The 27,999-nt window shown below is 36.2% G+C and overlaps 2 protein-coding genes across 2 annotated transcripts; both read right to left on the bottom strand.

The window, feature by feature from the left end:
- Positions 1-76: 76 nt before the first annotated feature.
- Positions 77-15,385, bottom strand: LOC128237087 (uncharacterized). Its single transcript, XM_052952294.1, has 10 exons — positions 15,364-15,385; positions 12,451-12,561; positions 9,662-9,804; positions 7,853-8,054; positions 6,877-7,013; positions 5,618-5,764; positions 4,567-4,706; positions 3,974-4,037; positions 3,128-3,591; positions 77-440 (listed from the first exon to the last, which is right to left on the bottom strand). The coding sequence occupies exons 1-10, from the start codon at positions 15,383-15,385 to the stop codon at positions 77-79; spliced, it is 1,794 nt and encodes a 597-aa protein (XP_052808254.1).
- Positions 15,386-18,523: 3,138 nt separating this feature from the next.
- Positions 18,524-27,960, bottom strand: LOC128237074 (uncharacterized). The gene is made up of 7 exons (XM_052952271.1): positions 26,036-27,960; positions 23,533-23,649; positions 23,091-23,219; positions 22,341-22,469; positions 21,897-22,010; positions 20,711-20,775; positions 18,524-20,410 (listed from the first exon to the last, which is right to left on the bottom strand). The coding sequence occupies exons 1-7, from the start codon at positions 26,730-26,732 to the stop codon at positions 19,721-19,723; spliced, it is 1,941 nt and encodes a 646-aa protein (XP_052808231.1). The 5' UTR covers positions 26,733-27,960; the 3' UTR covers positions 18,524-19,720.
- Positions 27,961-27,999: the final 39 nt, after the last annotated feature.

The raw sequence follows: 27,999 nt of genomic DNA, 5'->3' as shown, positions 1-27,999 counted from the left end.
AAATTGGTCCTATTAAGCAGTATTTAAACAAATTGGATATAATAAAGCAATGTTCAAGCATTAATTTCATTTAGTATTAGACTTTAAAGCATGATTTCAACTCAGTTGAAAGTCTTCTAAAATGAGCAGCATCCTTACTTTTCTTTAAAGAGTCCAGAATATTAGAAGTCATTTCATACAGTTCACACTCTAGTTCGAGTGATGTTCCATGAAGGCCAGCAAGCTTATTTTCACCAGAATTCAACTTAGCACTACTCCCTTTAGTGACATTCAGTTTTTCAATACTATTGTCATCCCTAAGAGTAGAATCCTTGTCAGACATCTTTTTTCCGTTTGCTCCAGGCTCCTGGATTTTCCTTCGTTTAGACTGAGGCTCTGAGGATGAACCCATCACTGCCCGCATCTTCTGTCTGCGCATGTCCGATATACTCTGTATGGCCCTGTTATAGTGAAAGTGAATAGTTGTTAATGATTCTGACACACAATCAGGGCAATATGTGTAGGCACAGCGCTATGTCAGTACCACATGAAAGCCCTCTTTATCTAAGCAACAACCTGAATTAAACAAGAGCTGTCACAGTATGTGACGAATGCCCCCGAATGTGACATTGACCTATGAACAAGGTCAGTATGCTCTATGTCGTTATATGCAGCATTCCATTGTGAATAAATACTAAGTGTGACCTTGACATAAGAAATAGGGACACAGATCTTGCACGCGACACATCGTCTTGGTATGCAGAACACATGTGGCAAGTTATTTTAAAATCTGTCCATACAAGGAAAAGTTACAGCCCGGACACGACAATCTATACTCTATGTCCTTATATGCAGCATTCCATTGAGAATAAACACCTAAGTGTGACCTTGACCTTAGAGGTAGGGACACAAGTTTTACACACGACACGTCTTCTTGATATGCCGAACACATGTGGCAAGTTATTTTAAAATCTGTCCATACAAGGGAAAGTTAAAACCCGGACACGACAACCTATACTCTATGTCCTTATATGCAGCATTCCATTGTGAATAAACACCTGACCTTGACCTTAGAGGTAGGGACACAAGTTTTACACACGACACGTCTTCTTGATATGCCAAACACATGTGGCAAGTTATTTTAAAATCTGTCCATACAAGGGAAAGTTACAACCCGGACACGACAACCTATACTCTATGTCCTTATATGCAGCATTCCATTGTGAATAAACACCAAATGTGACCTTGACCTAAGAGGTAGGGACACGGGTCTTGCACGGGACACGTCGTCTTGGTATGCCGAACACATGTGGCAAGTTATTTTAAAATCTGTCCATACAAGGGAAAGTTACAGCCCGGACAGGACAACCTATACTCTATGTCCTTATATGCAGCATCCCATTGTGAATAAACACCTAAGTGTGACCTTCAACTTAGAGGTAGCGACACGGTTCTTGCACCCGACACGTCATCTTGGTATGCCGAACACATGTGGCAAGTTATTTTAAAATCTGTCCATACAAGGGAAAGTTACAACCCGGACACGACAATCTATACTCTATGTCCTTATATGCAGCATTCCATTGGGAATAAACACCCAAATGTGACCTTGACCTTAGAGGTAAGGACACGGTTCTTGCACGCGACACGTCGTCTTGGTATGCCGAACACATGTAGCAAGTTATTTTAAAATCTGTCCATACAAGGGAAAGTTACAGCCCGTACACAACAACCTATACTCTATGTCCTTATATGCAGCATGCCATTGGGAATAAACACCTAAGTGTGACCTTGACCTTAGAGGTAGGGACACGGTTCTTGTACGCGACATGTCGTCTTGGTATGCCGAACACATGTGGCAAGTTATTTTAAAATCTGTCCATAATATTCTGAGTTTTTGAGTCGGATGGACGGATGGACGGTGCGATTTTAATATGCCCACCTTCGGGGGCATAAAAAGTGTGATTGGTCAAAAATAGAATGTTAACCAATAAAAAGAGGGGAAAGTTAAAGCACCACCTCCATAAGAGTCCACCGAAATTTCTCAGCAGTTACACTATGCATCAACCTGGATACAATTTCTTGCAACTTCTTAAGCCTATATTTCTGTTAGCCAAAATAAATACTTAAATTTGATTTTGATAAATGAAAAATGGTTGATAGCTATTTTCATACAGAAAATTTCTATTTAAAGTCAACAATTTAAATAAATATAGATGATAGGCATATAATAGATAAATAAAAACAGTGAGCTAAGATTTCATGTAGTCCTGTTATAAGGGACTTAAGAAGTTTTGAGAAATTAGGGCCTGAATTCAAATAGAGCTTAGGTGAAACTTGGAGGCCATTTTGGTGAAAACTGTCAAGTGAAATCATGTGAAAAATGAATTTCAGGAGGTAACTTAAAGATTTGGTGAAAAATCACATTAAAAGTAATAGAGGAAGTGATACTTAAAAACATATCCCTGACATCAACTGTATAGAGCAATGAAAACTTACTCATAAAATGAGACTTAAAATCCTCTTGCCATCAAGAAAGAAAAAGGAAAGAACAATCTTGTTTATTAAAATTAAAAAAAACAAACCTACAAGCACATGCCACAAATGTAGATTATAATTTTTAAACTTAGTGTACGGAGTCTGTGACTAGGCCTTGAGTAAAACACTTAAAACTTCCTGTTTTATGGGAATAGTACTTTACTTCATTCATAGACCAGGGAACATGTATTGAATAAGAGTTGAATCACACTTGAGGTCAAAGGGAGAAAACTGTGTAACTGACTCACTTAATTGTTGTCACTAGATAATTATAAACATTTTATTTTAAACCCGACATCTTAAAGACTTTAAAAAAAGCTTTAAAATTTACAAAATTATTAGAATAACTAATTTACTACTATAATGTCTCCTAACAACTATCTAAAATTTCAAACTATTTAGACCTAGATATATTTATATATATATACATCATTTTTGAATATACCATGTTCATATTTATGTAAAAAAGCTCTTCTATCTGGTAATGCTTGGATCTTCAGTACAGGTACATAATCCCATATCATAATAATAAGAGCTTTTTATCTAAGGTTAATTGATAAAACATCATTTCGTTATTCTATTATTCTATCACTTATCTTGTGAAGCCTACCTTTTCAAACAGATCAATGCATCTTCTATTTTCCCAATCTTGTGCAAGGCCAAAGCCTTAAACTTCAAGGCCACAACATCAGTATCGCCATGGTGACATTCAGAGGCGCGATCTTCTGAATACTTCCTCTTCAAAGACTGACCAGAGCAACTGGTCTCCATCTCCTCACCATTGTTAGACAAATCTTCATTATTTTTACTATTTTGACTAAAATTTTTGTTCACAACTCTTTTATTATAAACAAAATCTATCACATCTCCAGCACGAGGCAACTCATCTGTGAATTCTCCACTATGGCTTGACCCTTGACTCGGATCATAGGTGGTATCCATGGAGACTGCGTTTCCATGGTAACAAGCAAGAACGTGGTCACATAGCTTCAGGCAGTCTTTGTATTTACCAGATCCTAGTGTAGCTTCCATAGTCTCATGATACAGTTGTAAAACTGGCGGCAAATCTTCGCTCTGGAAAATGATGCATCAGTTTAAGATATCCTGTGCAGAAGTAAGTGAACTTTAGTTGCCTGGTGACCATATATTATTTTGGCATTATTTGAAATGGTTTTATGTGAAGAAAATAACAAGAGGTCCATAAGAGCGTATGCTCTCCTGGCATGACCTTTTTTGGTTATATACTGAACTCACATTCCAAGGGAAGCAATCAGTGAAAAATATGTTTCACAAAGGGCAAAGTATCAAAAATTACTCTTGTTGCAATGCTGTCATTTCTTATGCTATGTTCAGGTATATACTGTGGCAATGGAGATGTCTTTTCCCTAAATTTATTTTGTACATTACTTATACTAATAATATATGTATTTCTTCTGTATAATGCAAGCATACTAACTTGAACAGTTCCTGTCCTCAGATGTTGTAGAAGTATTGTGTATTTTTCTGCAGCTACATCAAACCTACATAGACAGACAAAATAAAACTTTACCTGACATGGAACAGTTTAAAATTAAATAACATGATCACTGGCTGATCTTGTAAAATGCTAGCCAGCCTTTTTACTCCACCTATCTCATTCATGATAAGGCTCTTCCTTCTTTGATTTCAGTATTAAACATTAAACCCTCCCTCAGGTCTTTTATAATAATCCCTGTCTAATTACATTATACATCTAAGCAAATACAGTACACTTTACTTTCTAATTACTATAAGCACAGGTGAAATATAAAATGTTGTCTAAATATAATGAATGCTTTGATCAAGCTTAACACCCCCACCTCCCTACCCACATAAAATACAAATATATGTATGCACTGACTGATTTTGATCAAGCTGAGACACTTAATGTGTCAAACTTTTTGAGCTGTATAGAAGAGCAGTTTGTCTACAAATCAAAATCATTGAGGAAAACACTACTTGAATAAATTTTCTAAATTGTCTGTGGAAATCTTTTCCTTCTTTTTACAGTCTAGCTTGATCACTGCCTACCTGTGCAGCTTGTGTGCCCTGCTGGCCAGAGTGTACAAGGCTGTGGGGTAGGTGATATCTTCATCCTCAAAGTCTACTAGAGACAGGACGTCCACACCACTTGTCACTGGCAATCCTGGGCTGTCCCGCATCTCCAAGGCCTAACATGATAAAGCAGTTAAAGTTATAACATGTGCCAGTATTATTGTTTTAGAGTATGTACTGCTGATCCATGCTTCTTAGAATCCCCTTGGTTTATTATGCTCCCAGTTGGGAGTCTAAGAAAAGTCCATAGCAAAATTCAAAAGCCTCTTAATTTCAGACACACTTTAACAGAGTCATGAAAGCCACAACTTTAACTTAAGCAATAACAGTGTGTGTATACCAGGTGATAAATTACATCATGTATGCTACATTGAAAGGCAACCTTTTGCTTAAAATAAAGACTTGAATCAAAGATAACTTTTCTTTTACTACACCATTTTCAATAAAACAAAGGGCAGTCTATGCTGCTTTAAGAGCCACGCCATTGTTTTATTACCAAAGTTTGATAAGGTGATTAGTTTCATGAAGCACTTCAACAAACCTATTTCCAAAATAATGTTTTAAAGGTTTGTCGAAGTGTTTTAAGAAACTAAACTCTCAATCAAACTCTTGCTAAAGACCAAAGGCGGGGCTCCATATGCCACAACTTAAAATCAGGCTATAACATAGTCATGAAAGCCACAACTTAACATTAGCTATAACTGAGTCATGAATACCACAATACCTTAGGTGATAACAGAGTCAAGAAAGCCACAACTTTAACTTTGGCAATAACAGAATGAAGATAGGTTCGCTATCTATACCAAATAATCCAATTAGCTTCACTGTTCTTAGATCCAATTAAGACCTATATATGAATACCACGCTTGGCCTAAGATATTTTCCTACAACTTTTTTTTTGACAAAAAGGTATTTTGCATTTGAATAGAAGGATGGAAGTACATTTACTTGAAATAAATACAAAGGAAATATGCAAGTACTTCCTTCTATACGTGAGTTAAAAGATGATATTTCTAACTAAGCTGACCATTGTGAGAAGGTTAAGGCACTCTAGTTCCATATCGTTATCTCCAAAACTGCGGTACTGCAGGGCAGTTGTGTACAGTGGCCGTAGGAAGCTGAAATCAGCACACAGGGCCTCACGAAACATTGCCAGACCTAGTGGCCTCTTGTCCTGGAACACAGCAACAGGACAAGTCTAAACAACAGTTATTCACTAGAATAAAACAAACGGGTCACTCTAGGGTCAGCAAGTAGTGGCTGAAGGCTTTTCAAGAACATGGCTTGTTAAACACCTACATATAACTAAATGCCAATGGAAACATTTTGAAAAATATGTTAAAAGAGCTGTGACACAGGCGTAATGCTCTTCCATGCAATTGCAACACAGAATAACATGGAGTTGAAGGAAAAGGAGATAATTATTATGTATTTTGATGACATAGCATTTGGTTAGGTTCTTCTAGGAACTGTAAATAAAGTATAGGTGCGCCTTTTAATTTATCATCTACTCAATTCATCAATGTATCAAGAGTACTCATTTCATCTTTTGACCTCTAAGAATGACCTTGACATCTGAGGTCTTGTGCATAACACATCGCCTCATCATGGCAAGTTTTTGTTTAAATCATTTGTAAAAGATACAGCCTGGACAAGGTTTAGACAAGACTAGTCCTATCAACAGTACTCATACATTTAACCTCTTAAGTGTGAACTTGACCATTGAGGTACATACCTGGGACTTGTGCATGACACACCACCTCATCATGGAGAACCTTCATTGCAAGTTTAAAAAAATATAAATCCTAAAATTATAGTCAAGATACATTCGGGACATTCGGGACAAGGTTCAGTCCGGACGGATGCACTTACTGCAAACATGCACATACAAAGAACCGTCATTGTGACAGCTTTGTCAGGCTCACAAATATATGTTTATAAAGCTAGGTTTTATTTATATATGTATAAAACTCAATTTATCTGATTGTGCATTCAAGTGCAAGCTTACGAATTCCTACAAGATACGGAAGCAATGTTTGGTTACAATGCAATTATCATGAAATAACGCATTATCCTTATCATACTTGTTCATAAAGTTTAATGTGCCAAAGTGGTCTTGTGATGTACAAGAAACAGTACCTGCTTGAAGCTCACTTATCTAGCCACCAACCAAACGTGCCCAAGGTTGGGGATTGAACCTCTACATCTTTGTGAGCAGCAAAATGCCAACCCCACATTAAAGTGTTATGTATTGTATATTATGTTAGAAAAGCTACCATTTCTTACAAGTTTAGCGAAGCAGAGTCCAATAAGGAAATGTACACGAGCCCTGAGTCTGGGGGTGGCAGGGGGCTGGGAGCGGACAATCTCCATCAGCGTCGAAATACCCTCTGTGTACTGTCCCAGCTTGTAGCTAGCAAACCCTGTAATATGCACACTGGACAATCAGGAAGTGTACAGAAGCAGGGGCTGGGAGCGGAAATCTCCATCTCTATCAATGTATAAATCCATCAAAATATACTCTGTGTACTGTCCAAACTTGTAGCTTGCAAAACCTGTAATATTTACACTGCACAATTAGGAAAGGTACGTGGGCTGGCAGGGGCTGGGAGGAGACAATCACCACAAGCATAGAGATATCCTCTGTTTACTGCTAGCAAACCCTGTAATATGTACACTGGAAAGGTACAGAAGTCCTGCCCCAAGGGATGGCAGGGGGCTGGGAACAAACACTCTTTATAAGAGTTGAGAAATCCTCTGTGTTATGCACTAAAATGAAAAACTCTGAAATAAACATATGGTACATTAAGAAAGTGTATACCGTACACATGTTCAATTATCTGGGTGGAAATATACCCTGTATATTGTCCTAACTTGTACAAACCATTGTGGTAAAAGAATACACTGAAAAAGTCACCATTCATCATTGAATTACTTCTTAAAGGGATGATAGAGCCTTTATGTCTATGGATGTTGTCAGCTTGTCACCTCACATTTAATATATGACTTAAGTGTTTTAGGTACATTTGTCTAACTAGGTAAAGAAAATGCATCTGACACACAATGCTTATCAATTAGTATTAAAACTATTTACTCCAATCACATACACAAAGATGCTCTATTTTGTAAATGCCTGAAAATTTTGCTTTTAATAATAAAAGATATTTAGATGTTTTCTGCCGCAAATACGTTTGAAAGTTTTAACTGCATTAAATTCAGTTTTAAACAGTCAACATCTAGATTAACAAAAAAACATCAGAACCTGATAAGAACTTGACAGATGGGGCGAGATGTTGATCCTTGACTGTGTCAAGTACACTGACCACCAGGTCATACCTAGTATTGCCTGACAGACTGACTACCCACAGGACACTGGAAAGGGGTCCCTCCAGGCCTGGGGTCACTGGCAGCTGGATATGGTCTGCATACAATGGGAAGGTCAGCACTGGATAGTCACCTGTCACCTGAAAACAGTCATATCATGGTTAAGGGTGGTGATGGCAAAGTGGTAAGTGGTACGTGTAGCCCAACTGTCACAGACAACTAGGTGTGGTTATGGTCAAGTAGTTAGTGATTCTAATTACAGGATCACAAATAGCTGGAAGTGGTTAAAATATCAAGTAGTTGGTAGATAGTTTCTTAGGGTCACCGATACTAGGTGTGTTAATGGCCAGGTAGTTAGTTTATTGTTTTATCGTAATTTTAATACTGTAGGATGCTTACCCGTATATTCAGGGAGGATTAAGTATTTGTCGTAAATCATTCAGGTCACTTTGAGATTGCCATGTTTAAATCATGGTGTATCAATTTTAACAATCACAAATATGGCATTAGCCACAAGATGTCAATAAACATGGACTTGGTGATTCAAATTATTTCTCCATAACATTGTTCCTCAGTAACATCATCGATGTACTGCATGGGTGAAAATAATGTTAGAATGTATTCTCTGTCTGTGGCTTGCAGATATGATTTAGTTTTGTTGCATTGGTATGTAGTTCTGACTTTTTGTGGACAAATCTTGTCTAACACGCATTGTACATTTGATTGTTATACCTCAGCCCTATGAACATTCTGAAACTATGAATGAACATAAAAAAGTTAAAAATGATCTAAACATCCAATTGATTGGTTTTGCAAATACCCTGGATGTTGATCGGCTGTATGAACAGGAATAAATAAATGAAATCAATAAAACATGAGAAAAAAAAGAGATGAAATAATACATGGCTCAGAAAATAAGTATCATCAATATCTTATACAAATTCTAGGGCAAGCTGATTATGCTGATAGTCCGATACATTGCAACATAGTGCCACCATGAAGGGGAAATGGTTTTGGAGTTTTATGCGACACAAGTTCACATTATTTAAATATTGCATGGCTTCCAGTGTGAGAGTACATATTGTCAACATGAGGGATATACTGTTAACTTTCCCGAGGCGAAGCCGAGGGTAACAGTATTTACCTGAATGTTGACAATATGTACTGTCATACTGGAAGCCATGCAGTAGTTATTTTATTATACTGAACACAGTTACATTTATATACATATATAAAGATGTTTCACAATTACACAACTCTCAAGTTTAATCAATTTATTCTGTAATTATTGTTTGTTTTCATTAGTTGTCATTTTGCTGCAAATGTCGTTAAGAAATAATGCAAACTCCAGAAGTTACCAGACTTACAACACATTTTAATAAACGCTTACCACCTCAGACTTGGGAAACCAAAAAGTGGCTATTTTTAGCGTGCTATGTGACAGTATCATGTCAACCGGTCAAAACGGTACTGTCAGTGTGTGACAGTACAAAATTGCCCATGATGGGTATATGAGAAATTTTAACATGGGCAGGTCACGTGAGGTATAATAAACTGTAATACTTACTGACAGATGAACGCATGGACAGACAAGCGAAAATCAATATGTCTCCCCCTCCGATTTTTGTTTGGGGCATGAATAAGAACATTATCATTACACAAATTATAACTGTTTGGATAATTATCAGCGCATGCATGTTCCTGGATGATCTATAAAACTATTTACGCAATGAGATTACTACTATACCAGAAAATCTGTCTTGTTTATGGCATCAGCTAGGGTATGTAGAAGTTGTTCAGCCTCTGTATGATTGTTGATCCGTGTCTCCTGTATACACCACAGCCATACACACCGAGCCAACAAACAACACACTGGCATGTATCCACATGCTGGAATACACAGATAGGGCATACATCAATGATAGTTAAATCCAACAACCAGTGCTGTAATAAGTGTGGCTTTCATGATGAAGACATTTTTAGGCAATAACTTTAAAAATACCATATATGCATGGTTGAATATTTGAAGAAAGAAATAGCATTAACAGAATAACATCCTGTGGCCATGGTTCTGCAAAGGCTCTAACTTCAACAGGTAAAGCCCTAGTTAAAAAAGTTCAATAAGAGAAAGACAAGCATACGGGTACTATAGTATCTATTGTTCAAATTAATTACAGTAGACAATGACAATAGTGTTTAATGTTAATGTCTGGTGACCATTTAATTATAATGTTTGTATCATTTGAAAAGGTACTGCTTTCTGATTACAAATATGTTAAATAAATACTTGAAAATACATCACAGATAAAGAAATTGAAGTTTGTAGTGTGTTTTTTTTATTCAAACAAAAATCAAACATGAGCAAAAATATAACGAAATCTTTCAAACCCAAACAATATTGACTGTAAATTAATTGTTGGTATAATCTTTACCAATGTTTTCATTACTCATAAAACCCTTCAAAATGATACCAAATAATCATCATTGTACATCTAAAACCTTATAATACATGCATTAAGACCATTTAATATGACTTGATAACTGGGGGAAGAAACTCCGGTAATATGAAGTTGAAGTCGGTGTACCAGTAAATGATTGGATTCATATCTGACAAATTAAACTACAACTATGAGACTACCTCACCTTTTTTAAATTTTCCATTTTGAGAAGGGATAACATGCCAATTGAAACAAAAGCATGGCGGAGCCAACATATTTTCTGTTGCTGTTTTTCAGTAAAAAAGATAGCATAACTAACCAATTATTCAAGCTTGAAGTATGGGCCTTTTTGTACTACCAGTACTATCATATGTGTATTGGCTTTTGCAACACAACTTCCAAGTTTCATATGAGAATCTATAATGGTTTTTGTATAATGGCAATGATTTTTGTGATGTGTAACCTCGACTAAGGAAGACAACAACACCAAGACTATAACAATACCTCGATCTTAACTTATGACTAGCTGAATATAAATAGATCACATCATATGCTTCCCTCCTAATCCTCAAGCAGTAAAATCACCTAAATATACCTGATGCAACCCCTATTGCCATCAGATATTGTCAGATCAGACCAAACCACACCTGTAGAAAGAGACCCAAACACACCTTATGCGACCCCTATTCCCATAAGACATCGTAGGATCAGACCGCGACCCCAATTCCCATAAGACATTGTAGAAAGAGACCCAAACATACTTGATGGTGATGTGACCCCTATTGCCAGAAGACATTGGATGAACAGACCGTGACCCCTATTCCCATAAGACATTGTAGAAAGAGACCCAAACATACCTGATGGCTGATGTGACCCCTATTGCCAGAAGACATTGGATGATCAGACCGTGACCCCTATTCCCATAAGACATTGTAGAAAGAGACCCAAACATACCTGATGCAACCTCTATTCCTATAATACATTGTAGAATCAGACCCAAACATACCTGATGCGACCCCTATTGCCATAATTCATTGTAGAAAGAGACCCAAACATACCTGATGCAACCTCCATTCCCATAATACATTGTAGAAAGAGACCCAAACATACCTGATGCGACCTCTATTGCCATAATGCATTGTAGAAAGAGACCCAAACATACCTGATGCGACCTCTTTTGCCATAATACATTGTAGAATCAGACCCAAACATACCTGATGCAACCTCTATTGCCATAAGACATTGTAGAATCAGACCCAAACATACCTGATGCGACCTCTATTGCCATAATACATTGTAGAATCAGACCCAAACATACCTGATGCAACCTATATTGCCATAATACATTGTAGAATCAGACCCAAACATACCTGATGCAACCTCTATTGCCATAATACATTGTAGAAAGAGACCCAAACCTACCTGATGCGACCCCTATTGCCATAATACATTGTAGAATCAGACCCAAACATACCTGATGCAACCTCTACTGCCATAAGACATTGTAGAATCAGACCCAAACATACCTGATGCAACCTCTATTGCCATAATACATTGTAGAATCAGACCCAAACATACCTGATGCAACCTCTATTGTCATAAGACATTGTAGAATCAGACCCAAACATACCTGATGCAACCTCTATTGCCATAAGACATTGTAGAATCAGACCCAAACATACCTGATGCAACCTCTATTGCCATAAGACATTGTAGAAAGAGACCCAAACATACCTGATGCAACCTCTATTGCCATAATACATTGTAGAATCAGACCCGAACATACCTGATGCGACATCTATTGCCATAATACATTGTAGAAAGAGACCCGAACATACCTGATGCAACCTCCATTCCCATAATACATTGTAGAATCAGACCCAAACATACCTGATGAGACCTCTTTTGCCATAATACATTGTAGAATCAGACCCAAACATACCTGATGCGACCTCTATTGCCATAATACATTGTAGAATAAGACCCAAACATACCTGACGCGACCTCTATTGCCATAAGACATTGTAGAATCAGACCCAAACATACCTGACGCGACCTCTATTGCCATAAGACATTGTAGAATCAGACCAAAACATACCTGATGCGACCCCTATTGCCTTTAGACATTGTCGGATCAGACCCACACAAGCAGATTTCTCATCACAGTCGTAATTGAGCTTTGTTTTTCTGGGGTGGAATACTCTGCACACTGAAACAAAATATACAAATGGTTTACAAACAAATTGATCATTTCTTTTACATTTTGTTAAATTCACTAGATCTTGAATGGTTTGATTACAGGAAAATAATGACTGATCAGAGCCAGATGGAGCATGGGCATGCACCACCAAACCAGGGTTGTTATGGCTGAGCACACAAAAACAACATCATGTAACTTACAATAACTTCTGTTTTTAAGTTTTATATCACTTACTGCTGACCAACAAATTTCAAACTTTTTTTTAATTACTGGTATAAAAAGCCAGTAACTTGATCCAGAAGAGACTTGCATATTACCACACAAAAGTAGTGGCTATGGTTATACTGTAATACTTAGAGGATATTTGTTAGTTTCCCAGTAAGAATGTGCACCAAAAGCTACTTTTCAAAAGTGGCTTTGCTAGATGTTCAAGAGAAATATTTAAATTTGGTGTAAACAAGGTGAAATGCATTGCAATCTCAGAGTGAAACAAACAATTATATATATGTTTTTAAATAATAAAGAAAAAAATGAATGAATGTTTCAAAAAATTTACCATTTATATGCTTATAAAGTATCAAGATATAGTCCAACGCTTTTTTTTCGAATAAAGGGGCCATCTTGGCCCTATAGTATAATTGTCATGGTTCTCCAGACATCTCTATAATTAAAGGGCAATAACTCTTGGTTGACTTAAGCCAATGACTAGTTATCAAATTTTTCAAAGGTATTATGCCGATCCACATTCTGACCAAATAAAGTGATGATTGGACAAAGTTATTGATCAGACAACATACTCCACGCCACCCACCAAAAGGCTGGCCTACTTCAGCTGAAACAATAATATGTCCTGTTTGTTTTACATCTACATTTATAAAAACGGAGCATGGAGTTCTGCATGGAACCATTTTTATTAAAGGAATCTGGAAGAGGCCAGCCCAAGGAACATTCCTGTGAAGTTTGGTTAAAACTGTCCCAGTGGTTTAAAAGAAGGTGTTTGCATGAAAACATTGATGATGGACCATGATGGACAATAGATCGCATTGAGCACAAATGTTGTACACTTTTGCCCAGGTGAGCTAAAAAACAACTTTAAACACCTGCTTAAACTTTTTTGAGAGATGGACCAGTGGTCCACTAACTTCGAAAACAAACTAGACCTGAACTATACTGAACTAGACCAAAGCATATGGCACATTATAATAATGGCATAATAATTGTATATTATACAAAAAGGTGTTAAAAAAATAAATTAACATTCAAACTTATACTTAGATTAACAGTACCATTATTTCTAATTCACAAATTTCTGTAAGCATTTGCATGCGCTTAGCATAAATTTAACAAGCATTTCAAAAGCATTTTGCCAATACAATTAAGTAGCTATGATACCTAAATGTCTAGATTTTAACCTGAAGGACAATCAATTCTATAATTTCAAACAATACAATGAAAACAAAAATTGCTTATTAATTAATTGTTCAATATTTTGCTTTCGTCTGCCATGCGTTAAGTAAACGTTTTCCCCGCTTGCAGTTTATGCCCTGTGCAGCAACAAGAATACAAAACAAGACAGTTCGCTTACAAATGTAACGTTAGCCTTTACTGAAGGCATGACTACTCATCACAATGACACATCGTAAAAATCCTGTTATCATAATACTTGGGATTCCATATTGGCTTGGTAAAGGTAGCGTTTGTGTGCATAATGCGCATTGTTTTACTAGAACATACATTTACAATATGAGTAATAAGATAAAAAGTTAAACCATGCTCATTGTTAATTTCCATGATCATTACGACATTGCTAATTTGGCGAGCATGCTTCCAAATGCATTGATCTGAATACACAAACCAATCAGTGAATGCATGTCCAGGTTGGTTCTAATATAGTTCATACTGATTTCTGATCAACTTTTCAGACATATCAATCAACCAACAGTTGTGTTATGTGTTTTGGATTTGTTTGAAGACATCATTGCGGCAAACTTTGACCGAACACGAACATGACCAATTCGGTCAGCTAGCCTCGAAAATAGCTAGACCAGACCAACAAGTGAATGTGAATGGCATGAAACACACTTCAAATAAGATTCATTAACTTCTGTCTATCAGTTACGTACATGTAGTAATGGCTCAGGAAAGATGGAAGAACCAAAAGATGGGGAAAGACAATGACAAATCTATTACCTCTGCTGAAAACTTTGGTTTGGGATAACAAAAAGTTTTAACACTTTGTTAGCCTCATCTATCAGAATTATTTTTTTGAATCTTTTTTCGTAATTCAAAAGCAGAGTAAACTGTTTTTTAAAGTGATAAACATGTGTACCATTTTTTATAATCAATTGTTCCTGTCATAAATTATCCTCCAGACACATTTTGGCAAATTCTATCCAAAACATCTTCAAAAATCATAACTACATGTATGTATAAAATTGTTAGTTTGGTGGATCTTGACCTGTATTCAGGGTGTACCAAAAATCCTTAAAATCCAGTAACCCCTTCATGAGTTATTGTCTGGGCACTGTAATTTTGACAATTTCTAAGTTGAAAAGGGACCATAACTCAAAATTGGTTTGTTACCAAAGTTGAACATGAGCTGAATGATTAAAGGGCCTTTCTCTCCTTCATATTTTCAGCCGTCAGTTTTATTTCATATATTAAGTGACCAAACTGCTTAAAACAATGATAAAATATCAGAAGTGCAAACAAGAGATCTATTTCTTATTAAATGTTGAAAAAAATGAGACAGAAAAGGCTTGTTGTGTTTACCAAAAATCATTTAAATCTGTCAACCCTTTTATGAGTTACCTCCAGACAACAGCAACCACATGACTGACAAACCCACCAATAAGCTCACTCAGACATATCCCACATGGTTAAAACAAAAAAAAATGTTCTTAAGTTCATGTAAAATTGCAAATATGTCACTTTCAAAAGTTTTCATTGTCACAATGTTCTATGCATATTTTTTACTTAAAGTTAATGATGAATAAATGTCTGGAAACCAGCGATAAAGGACTGCTGACAAAAGATCAGACCACAGTTTTCAAATTTACAATAAATAATGTTTTAAGCTGAAAACCTCATTTATTTTAAAGCATTACTAACGCTTTTAGCCATAAAACATAATTTTCGAACGTAAATAGCAAAACTGCGCTGTCAAATTTTTCGTAACTGTCAATTTGTGAGAGCCCAGCTTTAACCCATTTCATTCTGAGACCCAGTTAGATATGATACGGTTTAACTTGATTACCTGGGCATTTTCCAATAACTGATAAGCCATCAGACTGTATATGACCCTTGTGCTGTATAAACATAAATAACTTCTTTATTATTGGTATAAGACCCAATGAAGATTACATGTGAATGTACCCCTTATCTACATGTATCTACCTTTGATTAGGCTCTTATGCCACAGTTTAAGGTGACGGCAGGCTGGGATGACATGTACCAAGGAGAGGTATGTGTGATTATACAAGGAGGCCAGCTCCACGGTCAGCACACCCACTCTGGCAGGGACGCTTAACACAAGCAGTCAAACAATAGTCATTTCAAAAAGCTTTACCAGCTTATGTGTTATTATATCTTGCCTACCTCTCTCTAAGTGAATGTGAATGGCATGAAACACACTTCAAATAAGATTCATTAACTTCTGTCTATCAGTTACGTACATGTAGTAATGGCTCAGGAAGGATGGAAGAACCAAAAGATGGGGAAAGACAATGATAAATCTATTACCTCTGCTGAAAACTTTGGTTTGGGATAACAAAAAGTTTTAACACTTTGTTAGCCTCATCTATCAGAATTATTTTTTGAATCTTTTTTTCTTAATTCAAAAGCAGAGTAAACTGTTTTTCAAAGTGATAAACATGTGTACCATTTTTTATAATCAATTGTTCCTGTCATAAATTATCCTCCAGACACATTTTGGCAAATTCTATCCAAAACATCTTCAAAATTCATAGCTACATGTATGTATAAAATTGTTAGTTTGGTGGATCTTGACCTGTATTCAGGGTGTACCAAAAATCCAGTAACGCCTTCATGAGTTATTGTCTGGGCACTGTAATTTTGACAATTTCTAAGTTGAAAAGGGACCATAACTCAATTTAATTTTAGGCATAAATATGAACATATTATTTCACTGTTTCAAACTGTATAAATCTATAAATCCAGGCATATTCATCAATCAATTAATCTTGTGCTTGTTTTCTTAAATACATGTAGAGTACCATAACTCTTTATTCACTAAATGCAACAGATTCGGTGCATCGTTAAAATTGGATAATGAACCTTGCTTTTTATTTATTAGCCCTAGATGTATCTAAAAACCTCGATTTTGCGTTTGTTGGAAAGCAAGGAAAATACCCATGATATTCTAAGTTGAGGGTACCTATGATATAAACAATCAATAGCAAAGAGGTATCCCGTGCCGCTGCAAAACCGAAAGTAGGGTGTTTTTATGAATTTACCACATATTTTAGACTTTAAATTGCCATTTGTATGAATATGATATATAAAAAGGCGGTGGGCGAGGCAAGACATATCAATATTTTGTAGCTTATTGTGGAGTTGCAGTAATTGAAAAATGGGCACATTACTAAATAAGACATAGCTATAACATTCTAGTGTTCCGTGGTATACTTCTTTTGCACATGACATACCTCCTTTCATCAGTTGAATGAACATTTACTGGCTTGTTATCAATCGCCGATTTGTTTTCAGCAGAGAATGACCGGGGCTTGTGCAAAGAGGGTACCTTTTCAGTAGATTTCGCAGTGGGTACCGATATGGATATGCACCGTGCACTCTGTATCCGTCCAAATAGTTCTTTAAATAATATACATGTAGATTGTATTACACTTAAACTGCAAAATAGCGCTTACAAGATTCATTTAAAGTGATTTGCTTCTACAGACAATACAGATATTTATACTGATCAGTGGCGATAAACGTCCTGTAACATGTTAGGTTGTAGTTTCACTATCAGGAAGAAACCCCAAAACCTTTAAAATAGTTGTGAAAATAGCAACACAAAAAGGCAGATTCTATAAATAACAGTTCTAGCAATGGGACTTAAATCTTTATGTGACGCCTGTGCTAATATACAAATAAAGAAAGGTACTTACAACGGTCCATGAACAAAACAATGGGGGATTAAATGGATGCAAATTAAAAAAAAAAAACAGATTTGTCATTTTTGTTCCTACTTTGCTTCAAAAGGAAGTCTGTTTTAAAGTGTGAAGTGGCCAGAATTTCGGCTCCTCTTTGGAAACAGATAAGAAAACGCAGGACCTAAAGATCAGTATTTAAACAAATTTAAAATAATAAAACAATTTCCAAGCATTGATTTTTTAGTATTCAGCTTAATTGAAAGACTTCTAAAATGTGCACCATCCTCATTTCTCTTTTAAATGTCCTTGATACTTTAAAATAGTTCACACTCTAGTATAAGCGATGTTCAATGAAGGCCAGTAAGCCTATTTCTTAGCACTACTTCCGATAGTGACATTAAGGTAGTCAATCCTATTTTACCTCAGCGTGGGATCCTTCCAGTCGGACATATTTTCTTTGTGTCCACTTTTGTCCTTCGTTTAGATTGGGCCTCTAATGGACATCATCACAACATGCATCTTTTTGTCTAAGTTAAAGTATTTGTCTTACGCTAAATGAACTTGAAAAAGTGATATCAACACTTCCCTAGACACTATAGGCTGTTGAGTTTAGCTAAGGACATGTCTTAAAGGTGATTTTTGCGATATTTTTAAATCTGTCATAACACTGACGTGGGAGCGGCATGTCCAACAACTGATTTGCCTTCAGACTTCGCAATGCCCCAACTGAAGGTCTGCCCAAACTGAACGGCAGCCCCGTCCAACAATCTTACGAGTTCCATTCAATGTTTCTACTGTTCGAATACTGCTGTGTAAATAACACAAATCTAGACATAACCAACGTTCATCTTTTATCTGTCATTTATTATATAATTAAACATTTAATGTCATATGAACATGGTTGCAATAAAACACATCTGTAAAGTATGAAAATGATGACAAGCTGCCATATCCAAAACGTGCATGTAACAATGTTCTACTGCAATAGAACTCTCTAAACTAGGGATGACAATGTTTGTCCTTTTTGTTTTATTTTTAATAATATGAACTCATCACACTACAAATATAGCGCATGCGAAATCAAAAATAATATACATACTTATGTGAAAAACTACAGAAACAAGCTCAGTAGCAAAACGTTTGAACACAAAAACAAAACATGTCAAAAAACATCACGTCATGAAATCAGCATTTGAGCAACACTCACTGTTAATAAATTATAAAAGTACATGTAATGACAATGGGTCGATTGTTAGGAACCTTTTTTAAAGTTAACAGCGCGATTAACTATTTGGAACTTCTCGGCCATTTTTATAGAAAACAACCTCGGATGTATTTGGACGATTTACATACTCCAAAAGCGGTACGCTGCGAGTAGATCGCTTAGTAGTTTTATTTAGCAGTTAAACTTTATGACTTTACTCTTAGAAATCTTAATTATGTCTACAATAATACACTTCACTGACAATCAATTTAAACTTAGATCAATAAATGCAACTCTAAAACACTACATTTGATGAATGATATAATTAAAAAAAATACGAACTACTTCAACTGATGTACCGGCTTACATCCGAGGTTGTGATCGATAAAAAAATGGCCGAGGAGCTCCAAATGCGTGATCAACGAAAATCGGCCAATTGTGTATTAAATGTACAATACAAATTATTACCACATTTTAAAGTTTGTTCTACATTGAGCCCTCATCAAGTCTATATAGTATAAGGGGAAAGGATGCAATGGAATTGTTCAACCTCATACTAAAATTGACATGAAAATTAGCTTCAAGTCGTTTAGTTTCCCGTTTCTTCATAACACACCCCAACTGCCAAGTTATGATAGAAATATAAACACCAAATACAGCAACAACTAATGGACTGCCCTGAACCCGATTGGAGATCAAATATATATATATATATGTATGATATATTTACAAAAATGCTTCATCAAATGACATTAACACATAAATACAGTGTTTGATTAATAAATTTATAAACAAATGAATAGTATTTTAGACATACAAACTAAACGCGTTTTAGAGCTTGAATGATTTACCAAAAAAATACATCACATATTGTCACAATGACGTTCTTAAACCCAGCATCAAGTTTTGACAGGGAATTCGACGGAACGTCCTTGACCGGGGAGAGAGCGCAAGGCCCAATTTGGGAGTCAATAGAGGTAATTTCCGGCCGCACCACGGCGACATTTTCTGGCGTAGGAACTTGAGACGCTTGGCTCAGAGGAGGAGCGCGTGCATTGCGCTCGTAAGGGGGGGGTGACAGACCTTGACCAACAAATACGCCAGCATGCTGTTCGCCAAGGCCTACACGGGTGGACGCATTCCCTGGCCGAATGGGATCTATAGTGTGGTAGGAAGGTGGCTGCTCAACGCAGACGGCGTTCGGCTCAGTTTCCGGCTGGTTGGAACAAGATGTAAGCGAAAAAGGAACAACTTTGTCGTCAACAGAAATAGTTCGTCTACTGTCGTATTTTGAACCTTCAAGAGTTTTCATATCATGTGATTTTGTATGCTCATATGTAACCAAGGAATCCTCCGGCGTCGTGGAAACCACTTCCTCGCGTTCCTCTGTTGCCCTTGTGCATGTGGTCTCCACGAGTGCGAGTTTCCCCAAGCCGTTGTCCGCGTACCGTTGTTCCGGCTTTTCCTCATGTTCTTCAACCTCGCGCGCATTAATAGTCGAGCAGTCGTCCCTCTCTCCGCCAATCACCCCATCGTCCTGTCAGTATAGATAGTATTCAAGTTAAAGAGTTAAAGATATGACCTTATATATTCCGATTGTCATAACCGGGATTGGGCTTTCAATTGAACAGCTATATGTTCGTGTTTAAAAGTTACCATTACCATTTCTATTATATTATTATTTATTAATTAGTGTTATATATATAACACTAAACGTTAGCTAGTTACGTATCTAGCGTATATATATATATATATATATATATATATATATATATATATATATATATATATATATATACGCTAGATACGTAACTAGCATACGTGAAAATGTATATACCTTTTTGTTCAAGTCTGCAGGGAAACTGACCTTCGTTTCTTTGAGTGTAGTATCGTTAAGGCTTCCTGCAGCAAAAAATATAGAAATAAAATTCACACTTTAATGTAGAATGCGAAACCCATTATAGTACATACCATGACATTAGATCAATTTAAATCCGTTTCTTTGTGCGCTTACTATAGTGGAGACAATAATGTGTATTATATAACAGATATGGAGCAGCATCCTAACAAACCAAATTGGTGTTCACTCACAAAAGACCTACTTTGATGCCTGGTTTTATCAAGAAATTGGAAATGTTAAGATATTGTTGTGTCTTGTTTAACAAAGGTTAAAAGATAATTTTATTCAAGATTGGCAAAGTAGATTAGACATGTCCAGTAGGGCTAGGTTTTACAAAAATGTGTCAGAATTTAGATTTCAACCATATCTCAACATAATAAATATTACTAAATTTAGAATGTCGGTGTCCAAATTGCGGCTATCTTCACATAGCTTAAGCATTGAAACGGGACGATGGAATAGACCGCAATCAACGAATGTGAATGTAAATGCACTGTTTGTTCCTTATTAGAAGATGAATACCATTTTCTTCTAGAGTGCACATTATTTAATGAACTAAGAATGATATTTATACCTAGGTATTATAGACAACATCCTAGTATGTATAAATTAATTGCGTTGATCAATACATAAAATGAAACTATTTTAAAAAATCTAAGTATGTTTATATACAAGGCTTTCGAACTTAGAAATGTTGCATTATATCCAACATAAGTGTGTGTGTGTTATGTGTGTATATGTATGTATGGGTGTTTATGTATATGTATATGCATATAAAATATGATCACCCATATACCATTAATTGAATTGTTAAAATTGTGGTTATTGTATGTTTTGGTATGTTAAATGTTGTCTGTAGTGCACGAAAGGTCATACATATGTATGACTATTTACACATGTTTTGTACTTGTCGCCATTTTTGTATGATATTCGGCCACATGGGTCTATGATCTTCTGGTAAATAAATGATCTGTTCTAATCTGTTCAGTTCTATAACATGTGAACGTCATTATCTCTATCTGCAATGTTACATTTGTAATATTTACTATTTAGATATAGAGTATGAAAGTGATCACCCAAACCACCGTTCAAAACGCTATAATATAACAGAACAATAGCCTACCTTTCAATGTAGCCTCGAGGAGGCGTGGGTCTCTCAGTTGGGCCTCGGTTAACGTCATTCCGAGCTTCTGGGCATTTGTCCGTGCTATCAGGACCCCCTCCTCTGAGTCTGAGTCTGGTAAGAGAATCATACACGTACATTGTACAATTACATAGCAAAGGTAGCAGGTGACGACATTTGATAATCATACAGTATATATTACCGAAAGCTTTTATGATAAAGGTGGTGGAAGTGGCGGTACTAGCTGTGGTGATGATGACAATGATCAGTAAGATAAAGTTTTACAATGATGACAAAGATGCAGATCGATGAAGGGGATGGAACTGCCACTTGTGATGTTGTTGAGGATGAGACGAGGTGAGGACGATCAAATAATATGATCTGTAATTGTAGCCAATAGTCAATACTAGCCATATTTTAACTTATAACAGCATATTGCTTTACCTGTTGGAGCGAGCACATTTTCCCTCACAACACCATGGAGCTCGAACGTCCGGTTCTTGGGATCTCTGTCGAGCAATTTGTGGTCAAGAATATCCTTTATTACAAATAGCTTCACTCTCGCAAGCGAATCTTAAAAAATAAATAAAATGTTTCATAGAGGGATCAGTAGACGTATTGGTATCAGGAGATTATTTCAAGTTGATATCATAAAATAAACATGCATATAAAGTAGGACCTTCATTTACAAAACTACAAGTAAATTAACTTTCAATGTACACCTCGAAGTGCACATATACATGACAATATTTCTGTAAATTGTAAGAGTGAGTGTACACCCGCCGTCATGTAATATTTTCTCCTCTTGTTAGGCCTTGAAAAAGTTTCGATCTTGAAAAAGGAACGTATGCCGTCAAATATAATGGATTATTTTCATCCCTTTCGTAGTTTTATCACCTAAAGAGCTGTATTCATGTTTGTATTGCTTTTATATGTTTAATAATATATATATATATATATATATATATATATATATATATATGCATTATTTATATAATTGTTTTTAAACATATAAAAGCAATACATACATGAATACAGCTCTTGGGGTATAATAAATCTCCAAGATATATATATATAATATCAAACCTACTCTAATTATGTTTATGTACACAACATTTCTATATGTAAAAGAGATACAAAGAAGGTGACGTTTTTGTGCAGGGGACTGTTGATGGTAAAAGTGAACAGTGTTACCGTTTCCTCTGTTGAGTAAGGAATAGGTCGATTCTTCAGCTATGTTTGCGTCCGGCCCAGAACGGGACAACCGCTTAAAACACGTCTGTATCTCTTCATCCAGCTGCCTTATATTTTCACTCAGGTTTTCTGAAGTAAACGAAAGCAAATTGAAATTAAGAGGTATTAAGAATAGGTCTTAGGGGTACCTTTTAATTAGGTTTTGTTGTTTTTGTTTTCTGCCTAAATTTTAGTGTGGTTTTCTGAAGAAGAAAATGAAGGTACAATATGGAGAGAAAACAATTATTTATTGGAACACGATTAATAAGATCTAAACTATCGTGCACATTGTCATTCAGTAACTTTAAATACGTTGGTAAGTTTTTGTAATTTCATCTGTTCGTGTAATCATACGATAAAGATACCATGAAGCAAATATAAAAGCAGTTGAGAGTAAGGTTACCCATTCGTTCGCCAGGTGGACAGTTAAATGGACTGAGGCACTGCCGGCGACAGGAAATCATGAGTTCGAGCAGTTCCCGCGGCTTCAAAAAATATTCGTCTTCTACGAGTAGCACACCTGTAACATTCATATAAATTACAGCGAAAGCAAATGTAATAAATATCTTGCAGCTGAGTTGTAAGGTCATGCACCGCCGGCGACAGAAAATCCTGAGCTTTATCATTCCTTCCAACATTGTATCGTACAACAGGAGCAGAGCAGCAAACCTGTATTAAGCCGTCCGCAATAATAGCTAATCAGGAATTCACTCGTCGGGCGGTCAGTTATCGGGACTGAGGTACCGCCGCCGACAGGAGATAAGGATTTCGATCAGGTCCTGGGATTCTAACCTAGAGTAGCGCAGCTGTAACATGGTTGTAAAATCTTAAACACATTAATTGTTGATAATACGTTTGTTTTAAAGCAATATGCGACGTACACCGATTCGGTTAACTTTCTGGATATATGGAAATGATAAAATGTTGTTTGTTTGTTTACAGTATACACTGGTATTATATGCATTCCGGTGATTTAATGAGATTCATCAGGAGAATAAGTTTCAAACAGTGAAATATTTGATTTTTGCATTGTTTCGACATTTTACACCGCTCTTACTTTCAAACGGTATCGCGCACGTGGTCGGAAAACAATTTCAACGAGGTCATTATTTCCGTCGGAATACAATTGTGCTTGCTTGCTTTTCTAAAAATGTAGCTACGAACAGTCATTTTAATCTCTTTTTAAGCTTAATTATGTAAGTGTAATCTCACTGTTTTAAACTGTGAAACGATTTTTTTCTTCACTGATAGATCTCTATAAATCACCGGAAAGCTCATAATAATTGCGGTCTTGCTCTGAAACAAAATATTTTCCTCTAGCTTTAAATTCAGAGATGTGCATCACTCAATCTCGCGTTTGTTCTCTATAAAACATGTACAGTACCATCGATAATTGTTAATTCACCAAAAACAACAGATGCAGTGCATCGTAAGAATAGGATATTGAATTTTGCAATTTATAACTAAGTAAAAGTTTTAATTTACTAACTTCGATTTTAGTCTATTACATACGTTAGGTGGAAAACATGGTATTCCAAGCAAATAGTTTGCCACACCGAATGTAAAGTAGCTTGTCTCGCATTTGCTTTTCATAAATTCGAATAAGTGATATGTATGCAACGAAGGTATTTTTTTTCCATAATATTTGCGTCCCGTTCAACGGTTCGGTGACGTGTCGTAAAAATGTTGTGAACGTTGCGAAATAGAGTTCAACCGGGACATCTGTCTGATCCTGTCGGGCATAACTGGCATGGAAAGACCACGGTCGGAATACAATGGACCTGTACAAAATTACCAATTTTGTCATATTATTGCACGGGTCTGGAATAGACTAAAGTCTATTGGTAGTAGAATATCTATCGAAAACGGCATCATATAGTGCAGTTTATTTATAGCTTACTGTGAAATCATTAATGTTCGTGGGGCATTAATGTTCGTGGTTTTCGTGGGTTGGATGATCCACGAATTCAAGATCCCACGAAATATTGACCCTTTATTCCCTTTTTCAATTGCCATGTTATGTACATACTCTAGTTTATTGGATACAGAGGTCGCAGTATACATCGTAAGTATCCGTCTAACTGTATATCTTACTATCATTGTTTTGTTAATATATTATATCAGCCTTTAACAAATAATAAACCAAATCATTTTAATGTGTTTTTATGAACCAAATGACAGAAGCACGTGCCTTAACATGTGCTGTTCATGGAAATCTCCAGGTTTACAAGATGTGAGTGATGAGTGTCGGTTCTCGATTTTATTTCTTTAATGAAATAATTAATCGATTACATTAGAGGTTACTGAGCACCCAATGTGACAATGTACAAAACAAAGCGTTCAATATATATACTTATTAGACAAAAGCGTGTGAATAAATATTGAAATTAGATGATATTCAAAAGTAATTGAATTTGTAAACATCAGCTATCTTTAGGGATTGTGTACTCAAATGTACGGACCTTCTCGGTGTTTTCACAGTTTGCAAAATTCTTAATTGGCATTCAATGGCTTCGTCTATCTGTATTTAGGATCAGGGTACATCTTCTTTTATGACCTTAATTTCCAATTAAATCGATATGGATATATGCACTAATTGGCATGTCGTACCACTTTAGCGAGTGTCGTAAACCGAGTGACGTCGACAAAGGAAATCACGGGCCAGCGCGTGGAGTGCAGTAGATCTAGGACTATCGCAATTTCGATTATATTTTTTTTCAAAATTGAAAAACCACGAATTTCAAGTACCCACGAAATTGTAATTTTTTTGCAAACCACGAAATTTCATGCCAACGAATATAAATGATTTCACAGTATTATAGCTGAATGCCATTTCTAGCTTGTCAGATTTAACAGTAAATTCATTGAATAGTTTGCATAAGTAACGGACACATGTATGAACGTACCAGCTGTAATGGCGAGTTGCGGCCGACCCTCGCATAGGTTCGCCACCCACTGTAGATAGACGTTGTGCCTCTCGCGAATCTCCAGTTCGCCGTCTTTATAGTGGTGTTTCGTCACTTCGTGGAGCAAACACATGACGGCGTCGTCCTCTAGCGGGCGTACCTCATGATCTTCTACAGTCAGCTGTGTGAGTTTTAACTTAATGGACGTTGTTAGCACGATTTGCAATCTAGAACAATCGCTGAGAGAAATGTTCAGAAAGTCAAGGAAGTTGTCTTTTAGAGGTGATTTCATAAAGGAGTCCACGTTATCGAGAAATAACATCACGTTCTCATCTTTCTCGTCCACAACATCTATGAACCAATCTTTAAAGAACTCGCAGACAGGTTCATCGTTGTTTTTTTCAACGGATTGAAAATCTTTTCCAAATGACTTACACATATGTTTTACCCATAACTTTTGGCGATACTTACTTTTAACGTCACGTTCAAAATCTTGATACAAAAGCTTTCTCTTGCATCCATCGTCAGTCGGTATCTGTCGGAACAGTTCTTTTAGGACCCTGGACTTTCCAACCTTTTCGTGTCCGTATATCTGGATTAATCTAGACCCTGCCTTCAGCTTGGTATAGCTTACTAAACTCTTCAAATCATCCTCACGACCTTCAAGCGTATAAGATGAAGACGGCACATTCCCCATCTTTATAACTTATCACGACTGTAACTTGTCGACAGGTTAAACGAAGTATTTACCTTGGCAATTTCAGAAGCATTGCAAAATGAATACTTTAACGCATAGCAAATTCCGGACCTCTGCATTCACTGAAATTAAATTTCCGTTCTACCCGGCACTTTAATCAACTGTATTGTTCGAATATGAATGGCAATCAGTAAACGGATAAAACGTTCGAAAATCATGATCCTCCTCTTTTATATACAAGGCCATCTTTCTTTGTGACATTATCATATGATTAAAAAATAACTTGCCACCCTCACATGGCCATTTCACTGCCTAAAAAAATTTAAACTCACTTCAAATTAAGTATCATTTACACGATAAAACAACATATACAGCGCTACCATTTGTCCCATGGCATGTCGGGCAAATCCTGATTTTGTTTAGAGTGCCAAGCCCAAGTCACAAGATCGATTGTGCTTCCTTGTATTCCCGAGTCTGAATCATCCATACAAATAGCTCAGCTACTCGTGTGCAGGGTTGCCCATAACAAATTTTGTCAATGCTTCTTATTGAATCAGAATGAAGGTGTCATTTAACATCGCTTGCCAGGACATGTTCATATCCATTGATCCTTTGGAAAATATCACTGAAATGTAACTCCTAGTTACTCCTGGTAGTTTAACATAGCATATGATAGCGATATTCTCACCTTACATACCTGGGTGATTTTTACATTCATATGCACTCCAGCAACCAGGAATTGAATTAAATTCACCATTAAATGGAAAAATTAATCATTCCCATATTAGTACGAATACAAATAAGTCAAAATAGCCAAAAGCGTGGGATCCTAACTTAGAGACTGCACGTGTATAACGTTAAATCATTTATAAAATATATCATTGATATGACATAACATCACAAGAATCACAATCCGTTGGTTTAATATGGTCGAATCCGTCGATTAATAAAAGCACCTATTCCGAAGCAAATCCAAACACTATCACAGTATAATCATGTATTTAGTCATCAATGGTGTTTGCAGCGCAAAACCCAACTCTATTAATAGATGTACGTAATAGCTCAGTTTGTACAGCGCTCGAGTGCGAATACTGCTTATTGTTTCACTGTCACCCATTTAGACAAAGTTTATGATCAAACAGATAATTAACTTCAAAAAATGTAAACGTTAAACTTGCGTTGAGTTAAAAAATGTAATCCGTTTAGTTGTCTATTCACCTAATGTATTTTCCTTTGTGAAAATTACATGGGAGTTTCTCAAATGTAT

The sequence above is a fragment of the Mya arenaria genome, chromosome 6 (assembly GCF_026914265.1).
Source record: "Mya arenaria isolate MELC-2E11 chromosome 6, ASM2691426v1".
In the NCBI taxonomy this organism is placed as follows: Eukaryota; Metazoa; Mollusca; class Bivalvia; order Myida; family Myidae; genus Mya; species Mya arenaria.
This window is presented reverse-complemented; position numbering and strand designations above follow the sequence as displayed.

Bases quoted from the DNA above. Each gene is read 5' to 3' on its own strand.
- LOC128237087 (XM_052952294.1), bottom strand. From the start codon at position 15,385: ATGTGGTTGCTGTTGTCTGGAG. The intron at 4,707-5,617 runs GTCAGCTTAGTT...TTATCATGTTAG, and splicing joins GCCTTAACCTTCTCACAATG to GCCTTGGAGATGCGGGACAG. The intron at 4,038-4,566 runs GTAGGCAGTGAT...CTGTCTATGTAG, and splicing joins AGGGCACACAAGCTGCACAG to GTTTGATGTAGCTGCAGAAA.
- LOC128237074 (XM_052952271.1), bottom strand. From the start codon at position 26,732: ATGGGGAATGTGCCGTCTTCATCTTATACGCTTGAAGGTCGTGAGGAT. The intron at 22,470-23,090 runs GTAACACTGTTC...TTATTTTTTAAG, and splicing joins CTTACTCAACAGAGGAAACG to ATTCGCTTGCGAGAGTGAAG. The intron at 22,011-22,340 runs GTAAAGCAATAT...TTCTCTTACCAG, and splicing joins AAATGTGCTCGCTCCAACAG to ACTCAGACTCAGAGGAGGGG.